At 38.8% G+C, this 15,331-nt stretch overlaps 1 protein-coding gene across 2 annotated transcripts in view; it reads right to left on the bottom strand.

The window, feature by feature from the left end:
* Positions 1–2,749: 2,749 nt before the first annotated feature.
* The window catches only part of LOC119661181 (zwei Ig domain protein zig-8), a 270,196-nt gene continuing 257,614 nt past the window's right edge, over positions 2,750–15,331 (bottom strand). For both annotated transcript variants that reach the window (XM_038070399.1, XM_038070400.1), the window contains exons 5-8: positions 10,278–10,397; positions 5,795–5,891; positions 5,597–5,694; positions 2,750–3,774 (exon numbers count right to left, since the gene is read on the bottom strand). In XM_038070399.1, coding sequence (XP_037926327.1) covers positions 3,605–3,774; positions 5,597–5,694; positions 5,795–5,891; positions 10,278–10,397 — 485 coding nt within the window. In that variant the 3' untranslated portion in view covers positions 2,750–3,604. The remainder of the gene's footprint in view (positions 3,775–5,596; positions 5,695–5,794; positions 5,892–10,277; positions 10,398–15,331) is intronic.

Here is a 15,331-nt window from a genome sequence, read left to right as displayed (position 1 = left end):
ACGAATTGCAGTATGAGACTCTGCCTCATCCACCATATACCTGTATATATATACCTTTCACCAACCAACTACCACTTTTTTAAGCATTTGGACCGTTTTTTGGCGGAAAAACAATTTAGGAACGAAGAGGCTGTCAGAATTGCTTTCGATGAATTTATCAACACTCGACAGTTGGACTTCTACGAAACTGGCATACATGTTCTGGAATCTCGCTGGGAGAATTGTTTTCAATCGACCTATTTTGATTAAATAAATAAATTTTTGTAAGCTTTAGAGTCGTTTAAAATTTTAGTACCAAAACGGCCATTTCATTTGCAACAACCTAATATTTCGGAGCCTAGATACCATATGTATCGACTACGGTCATTTTTAAGGTTTTGTGTGAAACAAAACCTTATTAGAATCGAGACGGTGTCTGTCTGTCCGTCTGTCCGTCTGTCTGTCTGTCTGTCTGTCTGTCTGTCTGTCTGTCTGTCACACCCGATTTATTCGGAAACGGCTAAACCGATTATCACGAAAATTGGTGAGAGTATGTAATCTGGTGATCCCTTTACATGCAGTAAGTGGCGCCATCTTGTGTTAAGTTTAAGGGGGGGCTCCCCATACATGTGAATGGAGGGTGCAAATTTTTTTTTCACAGAATGTAGCCATGTAGGGTATCAAATGAAAGGTCTCAATTAGTACTTTTCAAATCTGGTTCAATATTTGATATTAGATGAAACGTAGGGGAGTGAGGGCTCAAAATATGACCATCAAAAAGTGTAACAGGTCTCGTTCTCCGAACCTATCCAACCGAAAAATCTGAAAAAAATCACAGTGGTGCACCTCTACGAAATCTAGGCCTCAAAATATATCCGGTTCCGATATCTGCACAAATAAAGTTAATAATAGTATATTTCCATATTTTAGAAATTTACCCGGCAACCCCCCTTATGTTCATCCTAGAAGTACAAAATTTGGCATGCGTATAATCAAGAATATAATGCACAGTTTGGTCAAGTTTGAAGAAAATCCAACCATTACTAACAAAGTTATAGGGGGTGAAACTTTACAATTTTTTGTGAATTTCGTGCACTCTACAACCTGCATGACGTCATCATCACATATGAATTCGTCAATACAACAACGAAATGAGTTCTTATGAATTGGGTCCCAGAGAATTATTTTGTTTTAGTTTTTTAGTTATTGGCCAGCCAGACATGTGTGTATGTAGGTATATAATATATGCGTGCTAATGAACTTTGCGGGTAGTGCTTAATTCAAATAGATATAAGAAGTATTAAATCGGAAATATGGGTACGATCAATTTATATACGTGCATATATGTGTACAGTATTCGGTAATAGGCAGTTTGTTTGTTTAGGGTGAGTGTGATATCTATGGCTGTAATATGTACGTATGTCTCGTAGTTTGGAAAAATATGAAGGATTATGTTGAATTTGTAGCTATTTACGGACGGAAAAATGTGCGTTGAAGTTTCTCACATAAGATGAACACAAAACCTTTATACCCGAAGCGCGAGCTTCCGGTATTCCGACTTGTTTCATATTTTTCAGTTGAGTAGTTTCTGAGGATGGGTTCTCCTTGAGATATACATTCCACTTGATGGCGTACCGGACTAGTTGGAAAGCAACATACGATTTCATTTGACGCCGCCTCTGCCCTGGGAGCAGCGTGGCCGAAGTGGGTACAAGGTAGCATTTGCTCCCTTTTATTAATTTAAAAACACAAGTGTGTGAATTATAACGAGGACAAACAAATTTCGGAGGTCACCACACTATTCAATCTTAACTAGGGTGCTTACTGTGGAAATGGTATATTGCAAACTCAAGCGACTCAAAACAGTGTAAAAAACGTAGCGTAGCGAGTAAATATACTGGCTGCTCCTTTGCATTCAAATTAATAAGGGCACCGTAAACAACAGTAGGTCAGTTTAATTTTATTATTCATTTTCAAGTCCATCCCACAATATTTATTACCAGCTCTGGGGGTTTTAAATTTGGTAAAAGTTGAAATTTCAATCCCATCCCTAGAGGAGGTGGCGAATTTATGGAGGGAGAGAGGGGAATTCCTTTCTTCAAACCCGGGTGTGTAGAAGGAAGAAACAGGTAACTCTCTCCTAACACCGTTGAAGAGTTCAAAAATGGGCTACTTTCATATCATGAATATGCTTATTAGTAGGAGAATCATCTGGTCCTTTTTTCCACATCCCAGCGAAGATGAGGTTCGAAGTCCAACTGTACTATTTTGAAATAAAATTAGCCTTAATTTAAGGCAACATAACTTTTTAAGGTGGTTGCCCCGCAATTTTTTAGAGAAGGAACCTTTCTCTTCCTATTGTATACCTTCTCTATTCTCTCCCCTTAACGGGGTACTGTTGAAAATGTTACTTTGACGATTTTGAAAAAAAAACTCTTTTCAGGGTCTGTAACTTTTTAAGGAGAGGGGAATGATCGTTACGGATTTTCATCGGGTTTGAAGAAGGGGCATCTCCCCTTCCTACTCCATAAACTTCAATCCGTCGGTGATAAGCTTGAAAATTCAACCTTTATTTTGATTTTTTTTCTGTATAATTTCAAAAACAATTGCGAGTTTGAAGGGGCTACGCTCTGTCAGGAAAATAACATATAAGACCATATAATTTTCCAAAGTTTTGACTAAGAAGGTAAAAAGAAGTTATCAGTTGAAAATGATAAGGAAGTATCAAATGGGAAAGAACATATAGGTACAAGCATTTAAATAAGCTTGTGAAATTGAAATATTGACAGGGTTTTAAAATCGAATTATTTTCCACCCTCGTGTGACTATGTAAAAAATTTTGTGTCAAATTTCAGTTATGCAGCAATCTGCTTGCTTTCAAAGCGAACTGTCTAACATATGGGCTTACATTTGCACACCATTATTTCGGTCATGACGAATTCAATTAAAAAATATAGAATAATGTTTTTGCTATATTTTAAAATTGCAGTTGAAAGGTTTTATATTATGGTTGGTTTTTCTACCAAAAAAATAATTTTCATGGGCTATAAGAACTTTCGTGGAACACGCGTGATCTCCGAAAGGTTAGCTAATCTTCAGAAATGAAAAATATCTGAATTGACTTGCCAACTCCCCTCCCATAAACCCAAATTGTCGACCTTTTATATATCACAGTTGTGGGCCACTATATCCAAATGTATGAGATTTTTGCACGACCATTTCTCGCGAATGGACCAAAATCCATCAAACTGCGAGGAAAAGATAGATAATACAATGTTCTTTTTAAAAACCATTTTAAATGTTTTTGAATATGCTCTTTCAGCGGATGACAACTAGCTTCTTACTTTCTTTTAATTTGAACTTTGGAAAAGTAGTTGGTTTTATAATTTCATGACGGAGTGTATGTATTTTGAGTTTATGCGTTTGTTGACTTATTCTTCACGATAAATTATATTTTCTTGTTACTTATCACTCACTCTTGCGTTAAATTTATCTACAAATTTTTATTAAAGTTTAATGAATATTTACACTGAAAATACTGTTAATGCCTCATAGAGTTGAAAAACGTCGGTTATTCGGCTGAAGCTACATGTAACTAGGCTGGCAACAGTGGCCGCTGTAGACTTCATCTGTAATCGGGCCCTTCGCAGGTTTGCCGGTGGAAGTAAATGCTCCATTTAAATTGAACTAAAATTAATTGAAGGCATCCTAAAAGCAATATTCCGACTTGAGATCCACTCCTGGTTCGTGAATTTGATCCAGCTGAATTGTGCTGCATTGCGGCTGGGTGTTCACCTATGAAGGAGATAAAATTACTTTAGACTGATTGACAAATGAGCGAGTAAATGCAAAAGGCGCGTAGTTAGACTATACTGAGATTATAATGATAACGTACATTGAGAATTGTAGTTTTGTAGGAGTTAATTTTCATTTTGATACTCTACATTCTCCAAATCTTGAACCATTTGGCTTTTCATAACAGCTGTGAGTGTAAACTGCTCAAAAAATACTGCTTAATAAGGGTATAGCACGAAGAAAGAAATAGCTAGAAAGGCTATACAGAGGAGGAGCAACTTCAGCGGCAAGGCGGCAGAAAAGTTCATTGCGCACCTTTGGGGTAGGGACGAGGTATGTAAGTGGTATTGGCGTGTCGATGTCGCTTAGATGGTTTTCTTATGTGTGTTTCTCCATCTTATCCCAGCAGGAAACGGATGCATTCGAATGATTGCTCTTCGATGCATCTTCTTATTTTCTCCTCATTCCTCCTCCTGATTCTATTAAGATCTATTAAGGAAAATGTGCCTTTGGTTCCCGCTGGGATGTGGGGAGCCACAATGTCTTATGTTATGAGAGATGCTGCCATGCCGTTCCAGCAACTCGCAGCCATGTGCCCACGTGGGCGGACAACAATGCACTGCATCACATACACGGCACTAACACCAGCCCTTATACGCAGAATTTTGCTCTCGAAGCGATTAAACGTGTGCAAGACTTTTCCGTCCCCATCAAATTTCAAAGAATTTGTTACGAGTTTTATCTCTTTTATCTGACATATCATCATTCGTGGCGCACGGACTCCGTGTATCTTTGCACTGCGCACCATCTCCACGTCAGTATATGTAACAAGTTTAAATCAGGTACCATCACTGCGTTAGCATGTCCAATTGGATGCAAACGTTTGTGCGACTCAGCCGCAGACATCTTTGTGTCTGCCTTATCGGTTAGGTATTCGCCAGCTTGTCGTGAAAAGACTGCTTCCGGTGGGAAGATATTTTAAGAACTGGAGCTGGACCCATTTAGGAAACGTGCGACGATCGTGAAATCTCTTCCGATGCCAAAGCCAGTTGAAAGTCAATATCAACGGACCTCCAGAAGAGTAGCGAATCGGGAGGTGCATAAACATAAAAGGAGGCAGAGGAGCAGTATCTGATCACGGACGAATCACCTTGTGCCCCGCGCCCTGCTCGGTGGAAGGACATCTTTCAACTCCTCAAAACATAATATTTGGATTGCAAGAGTTGGGAGTCAAAGAACTCGGGAAAGCAGATGAAATCATGTAAACAGCAAATATCAGTTTACCGGCTGAAGCAGCACTTGAACTGCTGGAAATTAGCGAGCCTTATATAAATAATTACAGGGAAGCAAGGGCCACAGATAAGACTGATAATGCGGCATTATGCACTAATGGAAATCATACTATCCAAAAGATGGCTCCCGGAATTTAGGTCCTTCAGGGCGAAAGTAGTTAACATTTACATTTCCAGTTAATATGCCCTCCGATATGCGCGACGGCGGCACAATACGACCAAATGTTAAGTGTGTTGGTTGCAGATGCGAGAAGTCGAAACCCGAAATTCATAGTTAGTGAATTTAATACTTGGGATGCAGCAGTGGCGATCAGCAATTCTCTCTCCCCATGCACATGACATCTCGCAAACAATTGTTTCCTGGCACTTGATAGTAGCTTCGATTTACTAATATAAGTCGCGTCATATACGGAGCAAAATAAAGTAGTAAACATTTCGCGATATTTCAAGACAAGCGACAATGAGGACAATAATCCTCGAATAAGGAAGCTATGAAATCAGACAGTCAACGAAGATATTCTAGTACTTACCGATGATGACGTGCACGTATACACTTGCTGATTTTGCTATGGTCGGCACACATGTGTAATTTCCAGTATCGTTAGAAGAAGCTCTTCTTATCTTTAATCTAAAAGTTGACAGTAATGGGAGATATAAGATTTCTTCATGAATAACATTAGCCGTGTCTTTAAAGGTGCTAAGTTAAATGAATAACGAGCAATTAATACCTTGATGTCAGGCCGTCCAACCAGTCATTTTCCACCGTAATTCCGCGATTGGAATCTAGTTCATTTTGGTTTACTGCAGTGTCTATGATTTCGTTCCCTAAAATAAAGAAGTACATAGTATCTATAGTAGAGGACGCATACGGGGTGGTTACAGTAATGTATATAGATTACTCGAATCAACGTAGGGGCAATAAGAGAAGTGAGATCAAGTCATCTAATAATCCCCTGGTACATTGTCTGTCCAAGATAATGAAATCACCAACTGGTAAGCCGGTTTCAGGTACCAACGCTTTTGTGTTTTTGAGGTTTCGTGTGAAAAAAAACCTTAATAAAATGGATTGAACGTCTGTCTGTCGCACCTGATTTTGGTGAGAACTTTGGTGAATTGTGGTCTGGGGATCCTTCAACATATAGCAAGTGGCGCCATTTCCCGTTGAGATTAAGGTGAGATAAAGGAAGGAAGGAAGGTGTAAAATTTTTTTGTGTCTGAATATGGTCATGTGGAGTATTAAATCAAAGTGCTTTATTAGTATCTTCCGAAACTGATATTTTCGGCGCTTAGTGAAACGAGGAGGAGTGAGGGCCCAAAACGTGTGCCACAAAAAGTGTAACAGATCTCTTTCTCAGAATTGATCCAACCTAAAAATTTGAAAAAAAAAACACAATGCTTCTATACAAAATCTAGGCTCTCAAAATACATCCCACTCCGATATCTGCTTAAATAAAATTACCATATTTCGATCGATCTATTTCTTCAAATTTTTTGGTCTTTATCAGCCCGGACAAAACGTCACGCTTAACAGTAGAATGCCAAATGACACTAACGTTTTTCTTCTTCAACTTCTCTAGTCTTTGTCCCGTTCTGTCTGCATCGAATGCGCCGTTTTTCTTTATCATTGACTTGATCTGGGTGGAGTTGAGGGGTTTTCAGACCACTACCTAACGTAGCTAACTTCAATTCATCGTGGTTTCAGTCGGCTTTCTATTCGACTTCGATGGTCAGACCAATTTTACCTGGTTAGTGTGCTCTCGGATCTTTTCATTTCGATTATAATTATAGCGCAACATCTTTGTCACCATTACCGCGAGACGCCGTTCATTCTTTTGATAGTTGGCTAGCAATCATAAGCACAGTAGGTGACAGGTTGGACGACACTGTCGTAAATTTTGGATTGGGGACGTTAGTTGACGCGTAGAAAACAGAGAATGCCAGTTCATTAAAATTGTGATGATGCGTAAAGCAATGTCATATTGCAGTTTATTATTGGCTGAGAGCATTGATGCGCTCAGTTTTCTGGGTCACTTTGTTATGAGATGCTTGGAAAGCATTACCTGTATGGAGCGATATGTAGGGATACCCCTTGGAACGCTGTCCATGACTAGAACAAGGAGGACTTTCATAAACACTGACACTGATACGAAGAGGGTTTTGATATAGTTGTCGCGCATTTCGAACTTTAATCTTGGCATCGCAGTAAAGAAATTTATTCTTAAAAAGGAATGGGAAAAGTAATTACTTCATATCTAGATCTATAGCATTGCAATCAATTTTCAGATTAGGCAGTTCCTCAAAATGAGTTCTGTTTCCCTTTAAGTTTCCATTGTTTCACCTCTTACTCCCTTAGTTTTCAACGAATATGATAAGATCTCCTCTGAAAATACTAAACGAGGTCTCTCATTTGATACGGATAGAGTTGATGAAAAAAATGTACACCTCCCTTTCGACGGTACCCTTAAACTTAAAACCAACTTTAAACTGCCCCAAAAGGTTATGTAGCGATAGGGTTGCTAGCCAGTTTGTGGCGTCTCCTGCCCTTCCACAGGCTCCCCTTAACGATAGTAGAAATTTAAATGGTGGATAGCACCACTCGTTTGAGGAAAATTGTTCGACGGAATGGCCACTCTACTTTTCACTGTTACAGACTTATAATATTTTTCGTGAATAGTGCTTCATCTCATCATCATCTTCAACATCATCAACGGCGCAACGACCGGTATCCGGTCTAGGCATGCCTTAATAAGGTCGAGGTCCACCAATTCGATATCCCTAAAAGCTATCGGGCGTCATGACCTACGCCATCGCTCCATCTTAAGCAGGGTTTGCCTCGTCTTCTTTTTCTACCATAGATATTGCCCTTATAGACTCCGCAAAAGATTGCAGTAAGGGTGGAATAATTCCGAAAAAGCCGCTGGACCCATACCCATCAATTGAGAGACTTTAGTGGAGTTATTGGACCTCACAATTTCGTGGAGGAGATGGTGAGGTCGGAAGGAAATTGGAGTGTGATACGCGATACAGGAAAGGCTGCATGAGCTGACGCACGACTTAGTCGTGCTGATGTAGACCAGAGCCTTCCTCACAAAGTAATACTTAACAGTGGTCCCGCAGGGATATGAGCGGAGAAGTGGGGGTGGTTTCAGTAAGTGAGAATCCCAAAAACTTGTGCAACCTGGCGTAGCAGCGCCTTTTTAAAATTTCCAGGTCCAACCAGAAGCAGGCCGGGTAACCGGAAGCTGGACGCTTCAGGTATGAAAGGCTTTGCGTATTTATTTTATAAAGACATTTTTGTGCGCATTTGTGCCATTAATACCTAGCACGTACTATAGAGAATATATCCAGATTCAGGTGATATTGACATTCAATGTTTTGAATTTGCACGGAGGCGACAACTTTGACCTATTATAACTTTTGTCACATTGTTACACAATTTCGTGGTAATAGGATGAACTAAAGGGGGTTTTGCAGCCAATTACTAAAAAATATAGTAATTTATTATTATTAAATTTATTTGAATAGATATCTGAATGGAAGGTATTTTGGACACTAGGCAGATATTTCGGTTGGGTAGTTTCTGGGAATGGGTCCGTGAAAAAAATGATCACTTTCGCCCCCCGCACTTATCCTTCCTCCAAATCGCACTATTACTAACAAAGTTATAATAGTTCAAAGTTGTCGTTTCCTTGCAAATTCAAGACTATAAAAGTCAATATCACCCTAAAGTGGATACTCTCACATAATATTATATATGCATATATTACGTGCTACGTACTACACACCCAATGTCTTTATATGAGAAATACTCAAAACCTTTCACGCCTGAAGCGTCCAACCTCCGGTTTTCCTTGTTGTTTTTACTTAAAAAGCGGAATTTTAAAATGAGTTGAAAATCCTTCGCTCAGCAACTAATTATTATCATAATGAATAAGAAATAAAAATTTGGCGTTGATTGGGCCAGTAGTTTTTTAGTAACCGTATCCACCGCAAAGGCACTTTTACAAAAACCGATTCTGAGATATTCGCATCTTTGTAAAATTTTAAGTTTGTGTTTTTCATTTTAAAAGTTAACTTATTTATTTATAATACATCGGGTCGTCTATTCCAGGGCCATATAGTATTCCTTCTGAAGAGTCCAAAACATTGATTTGATTCTAGCTACAAGCAATTACAGCTTCTCTGGCGGTTGCATCTATAAACAGTGTATAGGGCAATGAAGGTTCAAAAGTTTATGCTTAACTACGCTGGAGCGGCCAGTTAATGCGTTATAAATAGCTAAAACTTCGGACATAATGCTTCGATCGTTATGAAATTTGGTGAAAGAAATATATCATCCCTTCAAATTTGAACAATTATATCTTCGAAATGACGTAGACCTTTGTAATAATAATAATCGTTGGCGCAACAATCTAATTGGATCAGGGCCTTGAAGTGTGTTAGAGCATTTCTTTCAAGACCATAACGGTACCCTACAAGATTATAATCCCCGTACGACAGCTTCTGGATACCGGAGACATTTGCATTTGGAAAAACAACCATTTATATGAAATTTTATGTAGTTTTCAAAAATGGCGTTAATTCTGGAATTAAATGATTGGAGGAGTGGAAAATTGTGAGTGTGATATAGCTCTGCAACGGTAAAAGGGACAATGGTCATTCCTTGGTGCGAGCTGAGTGAGTGCTTTCCACTATTGAAATTTCTACCATCGTCAACGGGATACTCTGCATATTTAAATAAAATGTACATTTTCATGTTTCTTTTCCTCACTGAAATCAAATGGAAGAATTTAGAAGCAAATGAAGGTTCTGTACTGCAGCGTAGAAATTACTCCGAAGCTTCACATTGAACTTTAATTCAATCAATGCGGCAGTTCTTTATTAGGTCAAATGCTTTGATGCACTTGCACATAGAAAATTCACTGCATCCACGTTCGCAGACTAAGCAACGCTTGTTTATATCCTCATCACAGGTCGATTATCTCGTTTCACCTGAAATAGATATCTTTTCTACTTCATTCGTTTTCGTCACCACCAAATGCAGGCAAAGCCCTGAACCCGTCAGCAAAACCTTTCCATCAGATCATCACAATCAATTTGACTTATTGAACGTTTCACTTCTTGAAGTATAAAAGGAAATAATTCCGTGGAATCCTAAAAGCTTTTCAACTTTTTGGAAATTTACATAACCATAACATGTAAGAAAATTACCTTTGTACCAGAATATATTCCCCAGCTCATGTGGTCCTTGCGGTATCCTGCAGGTTAAGTTGATATCACTTCCCGATTTCACATATAAATCAGGTGTTCCTGATATGTTTGCCTTGAGTTCTGCAAAAAAGAGAAAAAATATATGACAAAGTTCATTTTATGGGTAGAGGGCAACAAAATTAAATTGTTTTTGCAATCTGCTGGCAAGAACGTGCTCAACTGTAGAGTCTACATGGCATGTATGTACTCGTATGTTACGGTAGTGTCAGTAGCTGAGTGAACCATTTCTGGCGAAAAAAGAGAACATGTTCGCTGTTAATACCCTTGTACGAAGGTCACGCTCAAGAGGCAAAGGTTCCTTACAATGAGGACGAAAGTGTTTGCGTCCTGGTGGCTTAGTTAGAGGATGAAAATTCATATTTCTACACGGATAATCATGTAGCGCATACATATGTGGGCAAATATGAACGAATATTCATGCCAGCATAGTGGAACACGAAGGCTGATTTCGAAAGGGTGACTCTTTAGTTAATTTTGTACATCCATGAAACGCAAAGAACTCATACCAGACAAACATGCCAGCGAGATAATTTGATAATGTCCTACTGAATAGAGTTGGAAATATCATCGCATATTTGTTGCGGTGCAATATTAAACACTGGCAAGGAATAGATACTCTAGCGGCACTGCTCTTGGTTAACTTAATCAACCTGTCACAAAGGCCTCTTTCGCGCAGACACGACTACGGGACTACGGGAAGGGAGGCTGAAGAACAGACCAAAACAGGTGAGTTAAGGAAGCCAAACAGTTGAACACAACCAGTATTGATACAGCATGAAAATGAACGAATTCTAATTAAGATCAACCAAATACGAATTCTGATTCCATATTTAATGTTCTGTATGCATACCCTTCCCAACATTTATAGCTGGAAGATGGCGAGGCATCGAGTTGGTAAGATTTTGAATGACATCAGGAGAAAATTCGACCCTATTTTCTTACAATGACTTCTGGAGATCATTCTTCGAGAAGAACCTGCCTTTATGGACCTACTAATCTACCCACTCCTCTGACTACGATGAAGCTCCAAACCAACAGATGATGTTTGATGATTACGTATATAGGAATATTGAGGGGTTAAAGCTATGTGTTGGCTTACTTTCAGAGATATTCCTTTCTTCCAATTTGATGGGTTATTCTACAATATATTGTCTTTGATCTCATGAACTGCATTCACCGAAACCACAATTTTTCTGCGATTTTATGGAAATTTTGACTTATCTCAAGAAACGTCACTATCTTTATATGATTTTCCTATGCAGGTTCCGTCTTTTCAATATTATGTTGTTTGCGGTCTTTCCTTTCTCGTTCTTCTTTTCCCCGGAGTTATTTGTGCATGCGTTGTTGTTACCAATATTTTCGTTAGAGCTATATGCATACTTTTTCTTTTTTGCTGTTGTATCATTGTGCTTATATTTGCTTAGCACCCTAAACTTATATTCGCCCCCTCTAGAATGCTGTTGAATTCATTATCTTTAAATGCTGGGAGGCAGAATCCCGCTGCCAGTTTGAATTTTCCGGTATTTGGCCACTCGATGAAATATGATATTAATAATGCATCGCACAATAATTCAATTTGGATCTGGGCCTTAAAGCATGTTGGAGCATTTCATTTCACCCCCGCAGTGGTAGAGAAGGAGGGCCTGAACCGACGATTCGTCCTTCGGTCTGTTCCATGTCAACAATGTTTGCTATGATCACAGTTGACGTCATTAAGAATTCGGCGGTGCCTTTGGCAGCACAATTGATTAAGACTTTGTGAAAGAAAACCTACCTCAACCTCCAAAACCAACCCAGTCTAATTCAACAAATTGAAATCTAATTGAAGAAAAGTGCGGTCAAATTACAAGTGACGTGAACTGTCAGTGCTTCGTTCACGGCAAAGCACAATTTTTCCAATTTTTTTGCGAACTAGCTAGCAAGCGAGCGCCATTGTATGTACATTACCCTATACGGTTTTATTTTGCGATGAATATATAATTATTATTTTGCTATGAGATTATAAATTTTGGAGCCTTGGGCGATACAGGGTATTTGTTCATTTCTGCATCGGTCGTGCGCGGCTTGAGGAAAGCTCATTAGAAAAAGGTTTCTAATCGATTGAATACTCAGTGTCAAATAATAGCAACATTTAAGGTAACCTCTGTTCTCGCCAATGGCTTATCTGACCGAGATGTTGATTCCTTTACGCCAGAATCTTAGACATAAACAACGCCACAGATAACAAGACTTTCCTGACGTGCTAACTAATAGCCTATCTAAAAGAACAAATATTATATGATACTTTGAACGTTAGCATTCTGCAGTGAACCATCGATTCAGTTTGTTCGTTGTCTGCAATTAGGTAACATGAAGCTTTCGTAACACTGCCGAAAGCTGAAAACTTTCTCGGGAATAAGAGTCGCGGGTGAGACGCTCAAAACGCGCAAAATCTGTTAAAGATGTTCAAGCAACAGGACACTAAGAATCAATTTAACGAAGAATAAGAAGAATAATGTCAGCTTCCAAACAATATAATGGCATCGATGCGCGAATATTCAGATTATCATGCTCTTCCCAATTTCCAAACGAATTCGGCGCAAGTAGTGGAGGTCAAGTCTCAAGACGAGGTATTTGTTCCTCTGTTCTTTTATTTAAGTAAAAATCTACCTCAATAGGACCTAATCCCATATACAGAAATTGCGACGTCCATTGTTATCTGAAACGTTGCTCTTGGTAGATGTCAATAACAAGTATTTCGTCGAGACGGACCACTATAGCTGCATTCTATATATCATCACTCATCAGCTACCCTAGCCTTAAATGAAACTCTTCCAAGAATACTGGAACACATTCGATCAAAACGACAACCCTGCACAGATACCGAACTTCGAACCCTTCGGCGAAAGTTTCCCTCTCGCAAGGAAGCTTTCGCCGATCTTCTTGAGAGTAGAATAGACTGGCATTTCTCTAGTTAGCGGCAAACCTTCTCTGTGAAGTGCAAATAATGGCTTTGTGGACGCAACAAAGTTCTACCATTGTCACGGAGCTGTCTTCTCAAGAGTTGACGTATGCAAAGTCTTTCATCAAATTTTAATCATCAAATATGTTTCGGGTTTTTCGAACTCGCGGGCACCTCCATGGTTCTGAGGAATCCAGTGAAATCGATGTCACGAACCGTCAATCACATGCTACCCAAGATGCCTTCACAAGAGAAAATAGTAAAGGAAGTACTTACTTCTTGACGATCTCCAGAGACGAAACTGTATATCAAGAAGGCTGCGGCTATGCATCAACAGTATACTCTGCTTTGATGGCATGCGCATCATCTTCGTTTTTATATTGTCTTGTGCCGGAATGGTAGAAAATTTGATGAATTGCTTATAGCATTTTCCTATTCGTTTATTCATTAAAAAATTATATTATGGAGGAAGGGGGCATTCAAAAACTTGTTACAAAATGCCAGAGATTTGGAACTAAGGAGGGTTTGTTTTTGGTGATTGTCATTTCTCACTAGCTATCAAAATCTCAGTTATATCCAACCATGGTATTAGTTTCCCTATTTCGAAAAACGGAGAAAAAGGGAGTTTCAAGCAGCGATTTATATTTGAAAGCCTTAATACTGAAAGAGTTTAAAGCTGAGTTTGATGAAGTTTATGGCACATCTGCACCTGTGTTTGCAAATGTTTACAATTGACTCTCCAGATATGCAAAGGGGGGATGTTCACCGGATATAGTCCTGTGGGGTATGAAATGAAAGGTCTCGATAATTGCTTTCCGAAACTAATATTAGTTTTGATGTGAATTGTAAAATGCACGAGTAAGGAGTCGAAATGTGAAAGAACCCAACCTAAAAGCACGAAAAAAGAATCAGGGTGGTGCGCTTATATAAAATCTAGGCTTCAAAATATGTCATATCGCGATGTCTACTCAAATAAACTTACTAATTGTATATTACCGATTTCTGAACTTGAGTGGAAAATCCTCTTAAGATCATCCTAGGAGAGATTGCGTAGAGATATTCGGAATAAATTCCTATTTTTACGCTAACTCGTCTTTCCTGAAAGTCGCCTGGCGCACTAAATTAATTCGCACAAAATTTTCTTACTGATGATTCATTGCACTAATTTTGTTAGATATTTGAACATGTGTCCTTTTTATAAGCATAAGCTTTATCAAATCTTTGCATTTCTCTCAAAACCATCGTTTTCCTTAAAAAATTTATTTGTTGCATCAGGCTACATACCAGCACTGATCATATTGATGCTACTTTTGCCCCTTAATACCGATGAATCCAAAACAAAGTAAAAGAGAGCCTTTAGATAACGTGTCTTATCGAAAACACGTTAGAACTTCCTATTTGCGAAAAACATTGCCCTCGGTTTTTTTCGTCTGTTACCGTGTATGTACAGTAAGCAAAATTAAAATTCGGACACTCTCGTATGAAATAAGTACATAAGCGTTCAGAAAAAGGGTAAAATGTATGTGTTTTGTTTTTTAACGTACAGTCTGTTGGATTCAATGCAAAGAAAATCAAAGCTAAGGGGTAAAATAATATCCAGGCTGAGGGCGAAAAACAAAAGAAATTCTATTTTCGTAGGCAAAACTGAAATCCGGACAGAGCTGAAAAATCGTAATAATCACACTAGAAAGTGAAAGAAGTCCGGATATCGGAAGCTGGGCACTTCGGCTATAAAGGTTTTTTGTTCATCTTTTGTGAAAAACTCTTTGTTCACGATTTTCCATTCGTACACAGCTAAGAATAGAAAATATTCCGTCAACGACATAAATACTGTGCTCATCCTAAATAAACAAACAAATATATGTGCGCAGCTCAATTGATCTAACGCATTTTTAAGCATTTCTACTTTTCTCCGTGCATCAAAGCATACATATGTGGCACGGCAGGATTCGCAGCATTCGAAATTTATTTCGATTTCGAAATTTGTTTCGAATGTTGCGAATGCGAACAAATGGCGCGCCGAACTCTCCACTTTTAGAACTCGCCACGGGGG

The sequence above is a fragment of the Hermetia illucens genome, chromosome 1 (genome assembly GCF_905115235.1).
Source record: "Hermetia illucens chromosome 1, iHerIll2.2.curated.20191125, whole genome shotgun sequence".
NCBI lineage: Eukaryota > Metazoa > Arthropoda > Insecta > Diptera > Stratiomyidae > Hermetia > Hermetia illucens.
The sequence above is the reverse complement of the archived record's forward strand: the minus strand, read 5'-3'. Positions and strand labels throughout refer to the sequence as shown.